Genomic DNA, 17,832 nt, shown 5'->3' on the forward strand with positions numbered 1-17,832 from the left:
TTTTCAGTGTATTAGGAACAAAGTTGGACTGCTGTCTGTAAACTGCTTTATGAGTGATGATGCACCAGTATATTATACTGCATGGACATCAGTAATGTGTGATGCCAAATTTAGGATTCTATGCACCTGGCACGTTAAAAAGGCATGGCTGCAAGCAGCAAATTCAATTATCCCCTCAAAGCAAAAGGAAGTTTTGAAATTTTTAAATGTAGTATCTGAATGTCATGATATAAAAGAATTTGAAGCACTGATATCTGATTTCCTCAGCAAACTCTTTGCTGATAGAGATACAGACAAGTTTGCTAATTATTTTGCTTAAAATTATGCAAACAGATGTGAGTTGCGGGCTAAATGTTATAGAAAAAGATGTAACATCACAACTAACAATCATCTTGAAGCACTGCATCGAGTTTTAAAATATTCTTATCTTGATGGATTGAAAACAAGAGGGTTGATAATGGCGTTGCGAAGCTTATTAATATGGTGCAAGATAAATGGTTCCAGAGATTTATCAAAACAACAAAAGGGCCAAACACATCAAAGATCAACCAAACAAATTTACGACACAACAAAGCAATAAATTTTCCAGCTAATAATATCACAGAAATCAATGAGTTTTCATGGCATGTGATTTCAGAAAGTGACCCTACTCTTGAATATACTGTTACTCAAATACATACACAATGCATTAATTGTAACATTGTTTGTAAATGGTGCAAAATTTGTAACGATGCATTTGTATGCATATGCACAGATGCCACGATTAAAGGAAGTGTCTGTAAACATATACATGCAATAATTTTAAAGACAAGATTACCTAATAGAGAACAGCCTATCAGGTTCAATGTTTCTTCTAACCTTCTTCGGAAACATACAATGACCTGACTAGGAACAGAGAGCTTACTAAAGCTATGTTCACTAATTGTAGTAAGTAGACAGGATACAGACGAAGGGTATACAAAACCCTTTATTTTTCTTCATATACAATGACTTCCGTACTTCGGAATACAATGACCCTCCACTCGGGGTCTAACGTAAAAGGTATAAAAAATAAAACTAAACTCTAATTTAACTTTAGAATAACACACGTGGAAGATTGGCCTTATAATAACAGGAAGCGTATGTAGCACAGAGACTGTGAACACTACAATACGTTTAATTTATTAAGAGGATTAAAACCTCTGGCCTGGAAGGCAAATAGCAACTGCGTAACTTCTAAGATAAGCGGCCTGCTTCGAACTCACTGCTTCCTCTCTTTCGCTTGGCAAAAAGGCCACACTTAAATACTTGGCGTTCGCCAGACAAACTTTGCATAAAAACCTTCACGCTTATAATTCTGGCCGGAAGTAGAAAATAAGAAGTGATAGTAAAGATTTAAAATAAAATAAACGTTAGTAAAACTTAAGATCCTTATATACTTCCCGCCAGAGTTAATTTGTTTGAAACTGAGGTCTAAAACGACCTTGTTGAAAACTTTTAGCTCTAAAAACTAACGCGAGGCCAACCTTTTACAATCATAACTTAGCTAGAAACTAGAAAATTTAAAAGAAAGAAATTTGTTACAATAGCAGCTCCCGGGATATACAACAATCTTTTTTTTTTCATCTGTACTGCATCTAAACAGGAGCTTTATTCAATTCTGGTTCCTTCCAGAGATCTGGAAGGAAAACTAGTTTAATGAAATGTTACAGAATGACATTGCAATTAACATATAGAATATACTTCTCTTAACATTCTTATTTCATTCATGACTATTTTAATTATCTCTCCCCGTGCTCTCTGACATGTGTTGTAAAAGAACACCAAACACGTATGTGTTTCTGTCTACGTGTGCCCCACTTCCTCCTACAATCAAAACACTAACGTGTTAAAATTCAACATACGAGACCTCTTAACACACCCTACTTTCAACTCTAAACCCTGAGGTACTATTCTGAAAGTGGCTAACTCTAAAGTGTAGCGTCAGAGAGCCTAACTACATCATTCAACCTTTAACACATATTCACCATGATTTAGTCTTTACAGTCACACGAATAACAAATTTTTAACATTACTTTCACTTTTACCATATCACGGTATTTCTTAACATTCAAAATAACAGTTCACATGTATACAAGAACATATCAACATGCCGTTAATTTTACACATTTGAAAACATACATTAGTAGTACATTGTTAACTTCTATTCTTTTCAAAGCAAGTGCCAATTCTTTCTACATTGAAATAATACTACATTTCAAAAAGTCTTTCAGACTAAAACTTCTTTCTTGCTAGAATGTTTTAAATAAAATTTATACAATAACTTTTTACAATATTTAAGTCTTTACACAACGCTATTATACATCAACTTTAGTTTTACGCGCGAGTAATTGAAAAACATAATAAGAAAATCGGTCACAACTCATTACTCGCCGTTTTGGCGATAAAGGTAGACCTCGCATGAGGTAAAACTTCTTGAAATCTGCCACTTGCAGTAAGAATGAAAGATTAACTTAAGTTTGCAACGTAACATAAAATTTTACTTATCTTTGTAATATTCGGACATCCTTTTCTGGGCCCAGTCTTTAAAGGTACTGCAGACCGTAGCCTGGTTTATCCTCCTTCTTGTACGGGCTCGCCCTTCAGTGCTTTCCTCTGGAAGCTTCCGTTTTTCACCAGTACGGCCACCCTTGAACACCTTCCTTTTCCCCTCTGCTTGTGGTCTTGGCCGTTTGAAGGCAGCTGGTCTTGGCGGAACCGGGAAACTTCTGTCGTGATCCTGCTTGGACCTCGTTGTTGGCCGTTCAAATTTTTCTTGTACTTTTTCCTCCGCCGCTGATGGCCTTTCCGCAGTTCGGCGACTTTTACTGCGGAGAGTTCTGTCGGATGAGTCGATCCTCCGTTTTAAAGCCGGGTTATAGTTGCCGTCCTTTCTCCTGGTCCTCTTCACATACGTCGTCCTTCTCCCTTCTTCATTCTGGGGGTGTTCGTGAACTCTGTTTTCTGGACGGTGGAACGGCTTCTTTTTCTTTTTACCTTCAATTTTTCCGCGGGGCAATTTTCTTTTCACTTGCTTCTGTCTCTCATTGGCTTGCCCTTGTACTTGTCGTTTTCCCACCTCTGCAACTTGTACCTGCGGTGTCTGCCGTGCCGGATCCTGCAAAAGATCTGAAAAGATTTGCATTTTATTACGATCGAAGTAGGGCTTAATTTGATCAATATTTGCGGAACAGGTTTCACCATTTCTTGCCTTTAACACTACAACAGCGTGAGTTATTTTTTCTATAACATATGGTCCTTCAAAGCGTGGAAAAAATTTCGCAGTTTTATCTTCTGGTGCTGAAGAAAGTGAATGCTTGATTTTTAAAACTTCATCTCCTACTTTATAAGTTACTCCCCGTCATTTCAGATCATAGTATAACTTCTGTTTTCTTTGTGGTACTTCCGTATTCTTTTTTGCTTCTTTTATTAGTTTTTCTATATCACCCATTTTAAATTCTGGGGCTCTTTGTTGCACATAAAATAGTTTATCTAACGGTGTTATAACCTTTCTGCCTAGAAATAACTCAGCAGGAGTTTTGCCCGTTGTATCATGTTTTGCGGTCCTAAGGGCGAAAGCAAATTCATTGACATAGTTATCCCAGCTTTTATGAAAATTTTTAACATAACTACGGATAATTTTCACTATATTTCTGTTGACCCGTTCCGCTATATTTGATTGCGGCCCGATACGGGACCATTTTTAAATGACGTATACCCAGTTTTTGGCACATGTCTTCAAATATATTACTTACAAATTGAGGACCATTATCCGATATAACTTTTAGGGGCGCCCCGTATTTTAAAATATATTTATTTAAAATAGAATCAGTAACTAATTTCGCGGAGGCTCGTTTTAAGGGAACAATTTCGGTCCATTTACTAAAATGATCAACCATAACAAGGAGATAGCGACTTTTGTTTAACTGACTTTTTGGGAAAGGGCCCAATAAATCGATGCCGATTATTTCATTTGGAAATTCGGATTTAATACTATTTAGAAACCCGGCCGGGCGGAAATTAATATAATTAACGGCTTGACATGTTGGGCAGGACTGGACATACGCCCTTGTTAACTTTTGCAGTTCAGGAAAGTAGACTGCCTCGCGTACGCGTTGGATAGTTTTTCGAATACCAGCATGAGAAGCTAAAGGGCTGTCATGGAGCTCCTACAGGATATTTAATCAAAGACTAGCTGGGATAACAGGTCGAAATTCGTTGTTGGCATTCGTAGTTTTTGTATAGAATAATAGACCATCTATTAGTTCGTAATGGGCCGCCCTATTTCTTATCGCCACAATATCTTGGTGGCTAAAATTTTCAGGATCCTTCAAATACTCATAAATACTTCCAAACTCAGGATCCTTACCCAGTTCGGTTATTACAGTTTCTCGGGAATTTATTGTACACGCTGTCAGCATTGCAACTTTTACGGTATTACCCTGTTCGTCTAATTGAATTCGTGATAGGGCATCTGCTACGATATTTTCCTTCCCGGGGGTATGCTTGATTACCAGATTATATTCTTGCAGCTTGAGTGCCCATCTTATTAACCTTGGGGATAAATTTTTCCCTGAGTACAATCTAGTTACCGCCGCATGATCAGAATATACTGTTATCGGCGCCTTTCCAAAATAGACTCGGAACTTTTGCACTGCTAACAGAACTGCAAGTGCCTCTCTCTCGGTCGCGGAATAGTTTCTTTGTGTTTGATTTAAAGTTCGGCTAAAAAATGCCACGGGCTGCTGATTTTGCGAAAGTACCGCTCCTACCGCATAATCCGAAGCATCCGCTGAAATTTCTAAATTTTCATCCTTTTCAGGAAATTTCAACACAGGGGCTTGCGTTAATGCTTGTTTTAATTTTTCGAAAGCACTATTGGCTTCGGCCGTCCACGAGAATCTTGCCTTTTTCCTTTTTAATTTTAACAATGGCTCAGCGATAGCCGCAAAATCATTTATAAAGGACCTATAATATGAACAAAGTCCTAGAAAAGAAGAGAGCTTCTTTGCCGTGTTTGGAGTCGGATACTTTTGTACAGCGATTATTTTTGATTCATCTGTCTCGATCCTTTTTTGCGATATTTTGTAACCTAAATATTTTAATTCAGGGGCTGCAAATTTGCACTTTTCGACATTAACTTTTAGACCGGCCTCATTTAATAAAGAAAACACCTGTCTTAAATCCTGTATATGTTGGTCGAGATTATCACTAGTAATAATGATATCGTCTAAATAGATAAATGTGGACTTTCCAAGAACAGGTCTTAACACAATGTCCATGCATCGCTGAAATGTTGCTGGGGCCCCTGAAAGGCCAAACGGCATACGCAAAAATGCATAAGTGCCAGACTTGGTTATAAAAGCAGTCTTAGGCACGTCCTCAGGCCTCACCCCTATTTGAAAATAACCAGTCGTTAAGTCTAAAGTCGTCATAAATTTGGTTGATTTTATGTTCCTTAAAATTTCTTCTATGATCGGCAACGGATATACCGGATATTTCGTTATGGAATTTAATTTACGGTAATCAATAGCGAATCTCCACCTTTTTGGATGCTCCAAAGGATAATCATTAATTTTCTTACATAAAACCACCGGGATAGCATAACTACTTGAGATGGGCGTTATGATCTTTTTACGTAGCATATCGGTAATATGCCATTCTATAATTTTTTCCTTATTCTTATTATACCGGTATGGTTTTTGACGAACCGGCAATGCATCTCCGGTGTCAATACTATGGTTAGTAACCTTAGTAAATCCTGGAATATCACTAAATAAGGAAGCAAATTCACTTACCACTTGTCGGATTCTATCTTGCTCGTCATTAGGCAGGTGGTCAAGATTTAACCTTGGCGGTTCAACCTTTTCTACACGCACTGGTTTCATTGTCAGCCTAAGGGACGCTTCATTAAAATCCAGTGTAGCTTGTGCGTCTGAAAGAAAGTCTATTCCTAGGATTAAATGTGCTTGCAAATTCTTTACTATAAAAAACATCACCTTTACTTGTTCGTCCTTGATACGGATATATAAAGGTACTTTACCTACGCACTTACATTCTTTTCCTTGCGCCGCTAATACTGTCGTATTATCCGCATTATATATGCGGTATTTGCGAAAATACTTTCTAAAAAAGACTTCTGCCACACAGGAACACTGCGCGCCGGGATATTATTTACCAACACTTCAATCTTCGGAAGAGTCAAATTTTTCACCATTACTGTATTTAACTTGAAGGAAGAGGGGTTTTCGTGGCCTTCGGATTTCCGCACCCTCCGTCAGCAGAAATCCGTTTTAGTTTAAATTATTTTTCCTTTCCGTGCTTTCCTTCTTTTTCCCCTGGCCTTGAGACTTCTTTCCTGGGTTGCTATTGAACTGTCGACGTTCGCCGGCTGTTTTTGAATGCTCGGGTTTCCTTGCCCACTGATTCGCTTTTTCTCCGTAGCCGTATGCTTGAGTTTGTTGTAGTCTTGGCGTACCAAATTGGTTTCGCTGTTGATATTGGCGTCTTCTTTCGACGTCCGCCGTTCTTCTACTTTCAAACTGGATTTCTAGCTCAAATAACTTTTCCAGTGTAGTGGGATTTCTTAATTCAATAAAGTCTTGCACTTGGGGTAGTAACCTCGGCAAAATCACTTGAATTATTTCAGGATCCGGACGGTTTCCATACAAGAGCTTGAAAACGTGAATTTTTCTTAAAATAAAGCTCGACAGGTTTTCGATTCTTTGTTGATATATGCTAAAAAGTTCCGTTTCTAATTTCGCACGATCCCTTACAACAGGGAAGGCTTTTAGTAGGGCAGTCTTGAAATTTTCATAAGTATAGGTGGGACTTCCTGCTTGACCCAAGAGACTTCTGCCGATACATTTGAACCAGTTAAGCGCTTGGCCCCTCAAAGCGCTAGTAGCTAAGGTAACTTTTTGAAACTCGTGCACGGGGTAGAGCATGAAGTGGTCATCCAATTTTCCAAAAAACTGGTTACCGGTGAGTTTCCATTAAACGTTGCTTCTGGTTTCATCGAAGCGCGCATGGTCTGGACGATGTACCCAAATCCTTCCAGGGCGGCAGCTGGCATTTCTGGATTCTGAGCCGTTTCTGCAGGCAGCACAGGTTCTTCTTGAAATTCGGCCATGGTTATTCTTCGTCGGGCGCCACTATCAGGTTCAATGTTTCTTCTAACCTTCTTCGGAAACATACAATGACCTGACTAGGAACAGAGAGCTTACTAAAGCTATGTTCACTAATTGTAGTAAGTAGACAGGATACAGACGAAGGGTATACAAAACCCTTTATTTTTCTTTATATACAATGACTTCCGTACTCCGGAACACAATGACCCTCCACTCGGGGTCTAACGTAAAAGGTATAAAAAATAAAACTAAACTCTAATTTAACTTTAGAATAACACACGTGGAAGATTGGCCTTATAATAACAGGAAGCGTATGTAGCACAGAGACTGTGAACACTACAATACGTTTAATTTATTAAGAGGATTAAAACCTCTGGCCTGGAAGGCAAATAGCAACTGCGTAACTTCTAAGGTAAGCGGCCTGCTTCGAACTCACTGCTTCCTCTCTTTCGCTTGGCAAAAAGGCCACACTTAAATACTTGGCGTTCGCCAGACAAACTTTGCATAAAAACTTTCACGCTTATAATTCTGGCCGGAAGTAGAAAATAAGAAGTGATAGTAAAGATTTAAAATAAAATAAACGTTAGTAAAACTTAAGATCCTTACAAGCCAGCTAAAACTAAAGATCCTATCCTTTCTTGATCTATCAGCACAAAAATTTAAAAAATCAGAAACCAAGCACCATATTATAGATCAACTGAGTATCATATCAAAACTTGTAACATCAACAACAGTAAATAATATAACTTTGGGAGATATTGAAAACACACTGAATAAAGTGATTACAAAATTAAAGAACGAAAAGCCGAAACTGAAAATGGTGAACTATGAACCTATAAATAAAAAAGCAGAGAAACAAAAAAATTTCTTTTCTACGAGAAAGAAAAGGAAAAGTCCATGCAGTACTGAAAATATTGCAACAACTTCATGCAAGAAAGCTGCTATAGATGCCATTGAAAATAATGAAACTCTTATAATTCATGATTCTTTTGATCATGTATATTGATATCTCATCATGTAAACATATTGTACAGTCAAAAGTCGTTAATTCGGACAGCGATAATCCGGAATGATCTATAATCCGGACCTCAAAGCTACAAACTTTCTGCGCATGCGTCGCGTTGACGCATGCGCGTAAGACCTTTACGGCTGCGAATTTGCGTGTGCGCGTGCGCAAAATACGTTTACGAATGCGCGTTTAATGTATATCGGACGGGAAAAGCTAAGCTAAAATTATTTAATTATCTATTTCATTTAATGTTGCAGATTGTGTTTCTTAATCTTCGAATTGGATCCGATGTATTATTTTTTGAAGACTCTTAGAGTAATTTTATAAAAGTAAGCTTGAACTTTCGATTATGTCAAATAGAATTTCCGACATATATTTACTAATATGTAAAGGATATACGAAGCGAAAGTATCTTTCGGAGTCCATTCAACAAAAAGTGGAATTGCTGTAAAAATGGATAAAGGTTAAAACCTTTGTTAATCTAAACTTTAACGTTTGTTTATCTATCTAAACTTTGTTTATCTTTAACGCTGCGCCGCCGCGCAATGAATTGGAAGTTGACCTGTCAGCACTATCCTTATCTTAAGAGCAAATGTTTTTATTTTATTTGGCTTATAATTGCTTACTAAATGTAGTACTCCGTCTTTGATATGATTTAAATCAAATGCCTCGTCATTATAATTCGCTTCCGATAGCGAAGAAAGTGACAGAGGTTATTGAAAACGAAAAAATTTCGATTGACAAATTAGTCGATATTCTCGACACAGCAATTATAGGACTTGAACAGCGGAACTTTGTAACTGAACAAGAAATGATGTCTGTTTATAGAATTAAAGAGAATGTATTATCACATAAAAAGCGAAGACTCTTAAACAACTTACATTAAAAGAAATGTTTAATAAAGTAAACAAATAAATATTAAGCATTTTTTTGTAAATTTTGATACCCTTTAGATCATAATTGTTCTTTATTTCGTAAATTACGGTTTCATATTTTTAATTTTATAATTTCTGCATGCCATTTTACCAGATTTAAACTGATGATCTATAATCCGGAAAAATCGCTAATCCGGAATTGTCGAAGTCCCGACGAGTCCGGATTAACGACTTTTGACTGTATATAAAATAATCTCTAAATAGTTTATAAATTAAAATATGATGAATTAAAAACAGTATATAAATTTAAAATGCTCTTAATCTTATCACTACTTCATCCTTGCTAGTTACACAAGTAATTTATTAATCAGTTTTTGATCTGCATATTCTGTCGCAGTATTTCACTACTAAATTATTAGTGTAAAGTTCTCCAGTTGATGGTACACATACAGTACAGTTAGCAACATCATTTTACAAAACATCGACATATAATGTGTTTATTAGGACGTATCACAACAATATGTGCAAAAGAACTAAAAGTTTCAGCATGAAATATGCAGTTACAGATTCAGTCAAATATAGATAGTAACATCATATACAGATAGAGAACATAATAGGAATAACAATCGCACTTGATTATTACAAAGGAAAATCATAATTCAGTATCTGCTGACAAATGAGAGTGTGCTGGTATTTCTCTAAATCAGCGTTTCCCAACCTTTTTTGGCCAAGGCACACTTGTCGCGGGGAAAAAAATCACGAGGCACACCACCATTAGAAAATGTTAAATAATTAACTCTGTGCCTATATTGACTATAATAAAGTAATTCTCTTGAATAGGAATCAAATAAGCACAAAGAAAGTATTTTATAATTACTTTATTATGAAATATTAAGTAAACAGAATAGTGAAAAATTATAAAATACTTTCAGTGCGAAACCTGGGCCTGTTTGGCTGAACACAAAGCTGGTATTCTGGCTGGAATCGAAGAAAGACACACACGTAGCTCTTCGTCAACAGTTCTCATTCTCTCTCTGTATTTGGTTTTCATAGCAATCATGCTTGAAAAGCTAATCTCACACAGATATGTAGTGGAAAAAGGGAGCAATGTCAAAATAGCTTTGTTTGCCAGAAGGGGGAACTCCTTGGCAGTATCCAACCAAAAACTGTCCAAAGGTAGATCAGCAAATCTTAGCTTCCAACCACAATTTTGTCTCAGTTCAATTAGTTCCTCCTGCTCCTGTAAAGTCATTTCCTTTCCAACAACTGATGCTGAGCTATAAGGGTCCCTAACCCAGTCAAGGCATTCAGTGGAGACTGAAGAGAAATAAAATGACAACTTCTCCTCAAGAGTTTTTAAATGCTTAACTATTATCTCACACAGTGCAGCAGTGTGAACACTTTGCCATTGCATGGTGAGTGTGAACATTTCAAGATTGCCACTTTCCACGTGTTGATGCCAGAGTTGCACTTTTGAACGGAATCCATTTATTTTATCTGTACTTGTAAGCAGGTTTTCATTTCGGCCTTGCATTCGGGTGTTCAATTCATTCAGATGATGAAATATATCTGCCAGGTATGCCAGCCTTGCACAGCACTCATCACTTGCAAGCTGCTTTGCGTAATCTGACCCCTCATTTGTCAGAAACACTTTAAGTTCCTCCCGCAGCTCATACACACGAACCAAGACCTTGCCACGCGACAACCACCGGACCTCCGTATGAAACAGCAAGGTTTTATGCTTTGCTCCCATCTCCTCACACAAAGCTGCAAATATGCGACTTTTCATGGGTCGTGACTTTACAATGTTTACCATGCGCACAACATCATCCAACACATGAACTAAGGCTGATGGTAAAGTCTTGGCTACGAGGGCCTCGCGGTGTAAAAAACAATGCGTAATAATCACATCTGGATTTCTTTCCTTCACTCTGCTTACAAAGCCTTTGGTGCGCTCGACCATGGCTGCAGCTCCATCGGTGCAGACACTTGTGCAGTTTTCCCACTTAAGTCCTCCTTGTTCAAGGTATTCTGATGTGACCCGAAAAATTTCTTCTCCTGTTGTTTTTTCTGGCAATACCTTGCAAAAAAAGAAGTTTTCTCTAATTGCATCACCATCAACAAAACGCACATTAGATAAGAGTTGAGCATGTCCACTGATATCAGTAGACTCGTCAAGTTGCAATGCAAATTTCTCACTGATACGGATCTTTTCCAAAACCACACTTTCGATGTCTGCAGACATGTCATTAATACGTCTGGAAATTGTGTTGTTTGAGAGAGGGACTTTGGCTATTTCCTTTGCTGCTTCAGGTCCGAGCATCTCCTCTACAATGGCTTTGCAGGCAGGAAGTATTAATGTCTCTGCCACAGTGTGCGACTTTTTTGTCTTGGCTATAAGTTAAGCAACTTGATAGCTAGCTTTAAGAGCTCTTTCATTTACCTTTGTTGTTTTTCTCATAAAAGTTGCCTGTTTCTCCATGTTGTCACGCAGGCGAACAAAATAGTCCACATTCTTGTTTTGAAGCAAAGGGTGTTTCGTTTGGAGATGGCGTTTAAGTTTGCTTGGGACCATAGCACTGTTAGCTAGCTTTTCACCACACACCACGCACAGTGGAGTTGGTTTGTGTTCATCTCCAGTGAAAGTAAATCCAACTGAAATATAGCTTTCGCTATATTGCCTTGCGCCAGAGAATTTAACCATCTTTGCTTTCTTTTGACCCCCACTCATACTCTGGCTCTCATCTGGCTCCAGATTTTGTTCAGAGTCCAGTTCTTTCCTTTTCAAAAACTTGTCCATCACTGCAGTATCAGTGTCTCTCTCCTCATAGCAGCCGTTGTCTCTCTGACACTGTGTGAGGCGTCTGCCTGCGTCTCATGGGGGCGGGGACACGGCGGACACTTGTCAAGATTGGCAGGGGGAGGAGTTATAGCACTGCACAGCGCCGTGACCACCTATGACACTGGCGGGGGGAGTGACGGGAGGAGTTATAGCGGGCGAACAGCACCGTGACACCCAGACCCGGCGGCACACCACGGTGCTTCAGACGGCACACTGGTGTGCCGCGGAACAGCGGTTGGGAACCGCTGCTCTAAATAAATGATTAAATGCCACAAAATATAATAAGTGCTTTAAAATTCTTAAATTCATATAAGTGTAAATCTTAGTGTTTTTGAAAATGCTACTGTATTTTGTTATTGAGCATTTTTGAATTGCTAGTGATTACAATAACAATTTATGAATAGTGAAAACTTAAATTATTCCAAGAGAATTGATTAATAAATTTCATACAGTAAATAAATCATTGGGCTGCAAAAGTATGCAGATATATGACAACCAATAACAGAAATAAAAATAAAATCTTTAAAAATTTTATAAAGTGGCGAAGCATGCAAGAGCTATTTATTTATCTTGTAAACAATACATTTTCAGTAGAATCAGTACTTTAAAAAAATTGATATACTTTGGAAACATGCTCTGCAATGTAGTTGTGATGAAACTGTTGATAGTGATGCTTTGATAATGCTATTGTTGATTTGCTCCACACAGTAAAACTGTAGAAGTTATGTATACATAGTTCTTGCTTTTATGTATGGATGCAAATTATACAGCTTTTAATTTTTCATGAAACTTGCATACATATTAAAGTCAAGTGACTTTTCAGAATATTACAACATTATAAATCTCACACCTTGAGATTACTAAGGCTTATACACAAATTTCAAAGGAAAATATTATTGATGTAGGCACAAGTATATAGTTTCCATTAATTACCACATTGTTATTGATGAAGATCTCTTTAATGATTCTTACATAAAGCTATTTGGACTTTTTTCCAGAAGAAAAACAAAGTTTCATTTAAGAAAAAAAACCACAGAATATTCTTAATTTTATTATAAACTTTCATTACATCACATGAATCTATAAACACTGAACTAATCGTTTTCAATTTAAATCACAAATGTATTCTTCATATTGATTTATTGACAGTATGAATAACGACCAAAACTTAATATTATCTGTATATAATAAGAAATCATTGATACATAGGGTAAAAATAAGCATGAAGTTAGACTATATGAGCATGCTAATGGACCAACTAATGGCAAAAGACTTGAAAAACTTTACCTAATCATTTGTACAAGATTATTTAATGAACACAAAATGTATAGGAGTTACTCCAACCCTTTTTTGACCGCGGACACATTCTAACATATATTTTGAGATCTTGTACCCTTATGACTAAACATTCAAACAGATTTCAGGCATGATAGACTTTTAAGTGCTTCTTTGTCATGAAATTACCTTATGATCATTTCATTCAACTACTACAAATCAAGGAAAGGAGAATTAATTACCAGTGTTTTATACTTTTAGCCACTTGATAATGTTACATAATATGGATTAACTCAAAGCAAATTCTACTGATTATAATCAGATAATTGCATATCTCTTCTGAGAATTTAGATTCCTCCGCATTTATTTCTTTGCAGATCTTGCTCTAAATGGATTTCAATACATATTTACCACTAATAATCGCAAATGATAATAAATAACAAATTAATTTTTATTCTAAACATGATTTGGGCTGGCTGCATAGGCGTTTCCGTGTTTTTCCTCATGTGTAACGTGTATATGAGCCAGTTTCCCTTAGAAAGTTCTCCAGGAAGGCATTCTTCCCTGTAGGCAGTTAGCTCTCGAGTGCTTTAATCAAATAAAAACCTATTTTTAAACTACAATTTCAAATTTTGTATTTTGTCCTTATTTATTTCACTAAATAATTGAAGTCCTCTTTAGTACATACACATATCAGGCGCTATTTTATCTTCATTTACAAAATAAAACAGTTGAAGTAGTTTTAAAACTTTTCTCTCATGGGGAAAAAATATCTGCATTTTATCCAATTTCCTTTATGAAAACTGAAGTTTTCATACCAAACGAAATTCTTACAATATAACCTTCCTTACGAACTCTCTTATTTACCATATAAACCATTTCGGATCTTTGCTTTGGTAAATGGTCTAAGGCCTTTTACCAGTATATGGCTGTCATAATCCATAAGGAAGCATATTAGAAAAACAAAACGGTCAGCTATACGCAGGGTTTAATTTCAAAAATTAGAAGTACCAGAGCCCTATAGAAGACCTTCAGGAAAGAGGAACAAGAATAAATAAGCGAATAAGATGACTAATAAAATCATTAACAATTAAAAAATTAAATAATTCATTATTAAAAAAAATTAATGGTTAAAGTAATTAAATAATTGAAATTTAATAAAATGCAAAGTGATAAATTAGAATTTAATAAGCAATTTTTAATATAATTTTATTATTAAAAATAAAGTTTCCAAGACCAGATTTCTACTGAAATTATTGTTCAGTTACATAAAAGAAGTGCCAAAGCGTTCTTATTTAGGGCTCCGGCTAAAATTATGAATTTTTCTTAAAACTAAGAAGTACCGGAGCCAGCCTCCGGTGGGCTCCGACGCAATTTAAGCCCTGGCTATACGAATACTATCTTGGTAAAGCAAGAGAAGAACCCATCTTTGGTCATGACCAAACATGGCGCATGATGAGTTTTGATTGTAAACTACATGAGAGGCGGAGTTTAAATACGTCAAAATGACGTCACCAGAGCCAACCAATCAAAATTTCCTGCCAAGTTGAAATTTAGTCTCACCCGTTATACTCCGTGACACCGGTAATTGAATAAAATTAAAAACGTGTACGAATAAGTGTTGCCAAACTTTGATCTGAAGATTTAAAACAGACACACAAAGTAGACATAGGTCGCCGCTTTTTCGGATGGCCAAGAGTCACAAGCGCGAGTCTCCTTTTCCCATCGATGACGACTAGCTGATAGCTTTGCACTTTGTAATCGATTACGAAGTCTCGATACTTTGTTTACGTTTTAGGCGGAATTGTGGAAAATTTTGCGGAACGGAAAAGGGCCTTCACATTCATATTTTATTTTATTTATTTATTTTTTTGCGGTATACGAGACTGGGCGCAATGCGAATAAATCTGTATGATACACAGAAACTTGCTCATATTGCTGATACAATGATCAAGAGTATTGATATGTTTAGTTCATTTCTGTTGTTAAAATAAAAAACCGCAATTGTGCATGTAATGAGTGTAAACAATAATGAAAATTTAGATATGTCTGTATTGTTGACTAAGTAGTAATAATGCCTGATTGTAAAATATATATTAAGACTACTGATTGTATATGTACGATTTAAAGTAATAATTACGTAGGGTAGAACACAGCAAAAGAATCACTGAATATTTATTTATTTGAATGACCCGTAATTTTTGTTTTGTTCATAGGGATATATCTTTTTTAGGTGATATATCTATTTTAATATATTGTGTACTTAATTGTGTGTGCATATATATACGAATAAACGGGCCTTAAAACTTGGGTTGATTTAGTAAAAAATTAAATATAGTATAATGTGTTATTATAAACATTATAATACTATACCACACAAGCACTTTCTTATATATGTAATATAATCTTAGAGAAATACCAACTGAATCCTTCTTTGAATATCTATAATATTCTCTGACTGTGTTGTTTCATATACAATGATCAAGCAAAGACAGCGTTAAAATTTTGCTCCGAACAGCTGAGATGCGTGTCTTAAATTTTGTACTAAACAGCACAAACTTATGTCTGGAGGAAAGAAATTTATAAATTTTGTTTTGTCTACGCTTTTCATTTCTCTACATCGAAAAATTATACTGGGGTGGGGGCACCACTTCACTTGACATTTGATTTCAAGTGGCATCTGATGTTTTATGTCAATAAAAATATGACAGTTCATCCTAATTTTAATCTCTTCTTTATTGTTAGCTTTTAAGAAATTTGCTTCTTATTTGCATTTTGTTCTCTTTCTGTCAGTAGATGATATTAAGGATTTGGTTTTTATTATTTAACCATACTCTCCAATTTCTTTCTGTTGCTTCTCATGTAGGCACATGTTTCTTTTTCATTCTTGCAGCAGATATTAAGATGTGTAGTGCTTCAAGTGAACTAATATTTTGTGGATTTTTGTTTGCTATTGATTTCTTTTTAAATTATAATCCTGCTTAGTGTTAAGATTTATGCGCTGTTTATATCTGGTAATTAATAATAAAAAAACTATGTATTTTCATCATTTTGTGTACATTTTAACCATACAATTATTTTTGTATGCGAATAAATTTGTATTTATTGACTTTTCTTTACACCCAATTATCCCTAAAGTATATATGCTATGCTGAATGTATTATTTCAGATTCAAAATGTATACACAGAGAGATGCATATCACACTATGATGATAACAAAAGTGGTAATTTAATAACATTGACATCAAATATCACCTAAGACAACCACTTCCATAGAAAAGTTTTTGTAGCAGCTGTGTCTGACTGTCTTACAGAAGTGTTTTGTGATTTAGAATTAACTCGCTGTAATACTGATGCAATTTAAGGTTACTAATATGTGCATTCAGCTGTTTTTCTTTATTAGTTCAAACAACCCATGTTATTGATCAAAAAGCAATACCTTATTGTTAGTCATATTATAAAAATTAAAAAATGGCTTTTGGAAATTTTTCTCCTTATGCAATGATTTCCAGTTTGGTAAAAAAGCTTTCATAAGTTGATCTTACTATGGGCACATATTGAATTTTATTTAGTGTTAAAAATCATTTCTATGGTATATGTACATATTTTTACAGTTTTTAAAATACTTCAGAAATTCATTATCTCATGCCATAAGGCATGCATAAAATAAGCTTATTTCCTTGTACTATTATTAAGCTGTCCAGAAGAAGCCTTTTTTTGACAATGGATCACTGAAAGTTATGCTGTATCTTTATGTTAATTAGAAAATAATTTTGGATAATAAAATAAATGTATTAGAAAAATATTATATTAAAATGATATTTTTAAAACACATAATTAAATTAATGTATTCTAATACATTAATTTAATTATGTGTAATTAATCTGTAATTTAAAGCAAACCTTCGTTCTTCAACTACATATTCATTTCCGATACCCAAAGGCTAATTCCATCATAATAACTTGTATTTTAACTCGTCATTATTCAGCAAAACTTTTTGATTAAAAAATTCTGTATTCGTCCTTTGTGATAAAAGCCCAAGATACGAACCTCCACCATCTGCAAAATGCATGGCTCTCTTTGTACAGGATCTCTGTGGCTGTTACTGGAAGCCTAGAGTACGTTCAAGCAGTAGTAAATAGGCTTCCTTATTCTCCGTTTATTTAGTGTGTGATATATTTGTTTGTGTGTGTTTATTTGATAGTGTGTCTGTATAAATACTTTTGTCTGCCATTGGAAATAAAAATATATGCATTACAAATCCGAGTTATTAAGTATATTAAGGCTGTTTACATTTTTCATTCCAAAACATATATTCAATTAAAATACATTATGCAATTTGTGTTCATCTACATTTGTTAATGTTTAATTAATGCCAACAGAAACATGTTCGCATAAATTCCTCTAAGTAATTTAAACATGAGGTTGTTTAAGAAGGCCATTTTTATCCATTCATTTACTGAAATATTTGCATTACTTCTTATATATTAAAATTTACATATATTATGTACTTTTTTCAGTAGACAATCCAAGAATATTCTATATGTTAAAATGTATGGTATATGCAATAATTCCCCCCCCCCAAAAAAGAAAAAAAAAAAAAAAACTTATCCTCTATTTGTGATCTTATTATCTGATTGTGTCTTCTTCAAAATACACAAATAATCTGATGGAATGAAAATA

General features: G+C 35.4%; 1 protein-coding gene across 1 annotated transcript; it reads right to left on the minus strand.

Annotated features, from left to right (window-relative positions):
- Positions 1 to 9,960: 9,960 nt before the first annotated feature.
- On the minus strand, positions 9,961 to 11,355 carry LOC146997598 (zinc finger BED domain-containing protein 5-like). Its single transcript, XM_085814357.1, has 2 exons — positions 10,413 to 11,355; positions 9,961 to 10,349 (listed from the first exon to the last, which is right to left on the minus strand). Exons 1-2 carry the CDS (start codon positions 11,353 to 11,355, stop codon positions 9,961 to 9,963), a joined length of 1,332 nt encoding a protein of 443 aa, XP_085670483.1.
- Positions 11,356 to 17,832: the final 6,477 nt, after the last annotated feature.

This window comes from Stegodyphus dumicola, chromosome 4, assembly GCF_044657685.1.
Source record: "Stegodyphus dumicola isolate Sdum_Otavi_A_Nest chromosome 4, ASM4465768v1".
Taxonomy (NCBI): domain Eukaryota; kingdom Metazoa; phylum Arthropoda; class Arachnida; order Araneae; family Eresidae; genus Stegodyphus; species Stegodyphus dumicola.

Excerpts from the sequence above, each read along its gene's own strand:
- LOC146997598 (XM_085814357.1), bottom strand. The coding sequence starts at position 11,355 with ATGCTCGGACCTGAAGCAGCAAAGGAAATAGCCAAAGTCCCTCTCTCA. Across the intron at positions 10,350-10,412 it reads TGTTCACACTGCTGCACTGT|TCTCCACTGAATGCCTTGAC; the intron begins GTGAGATAATAG and ends ATTTCTCTTCAG.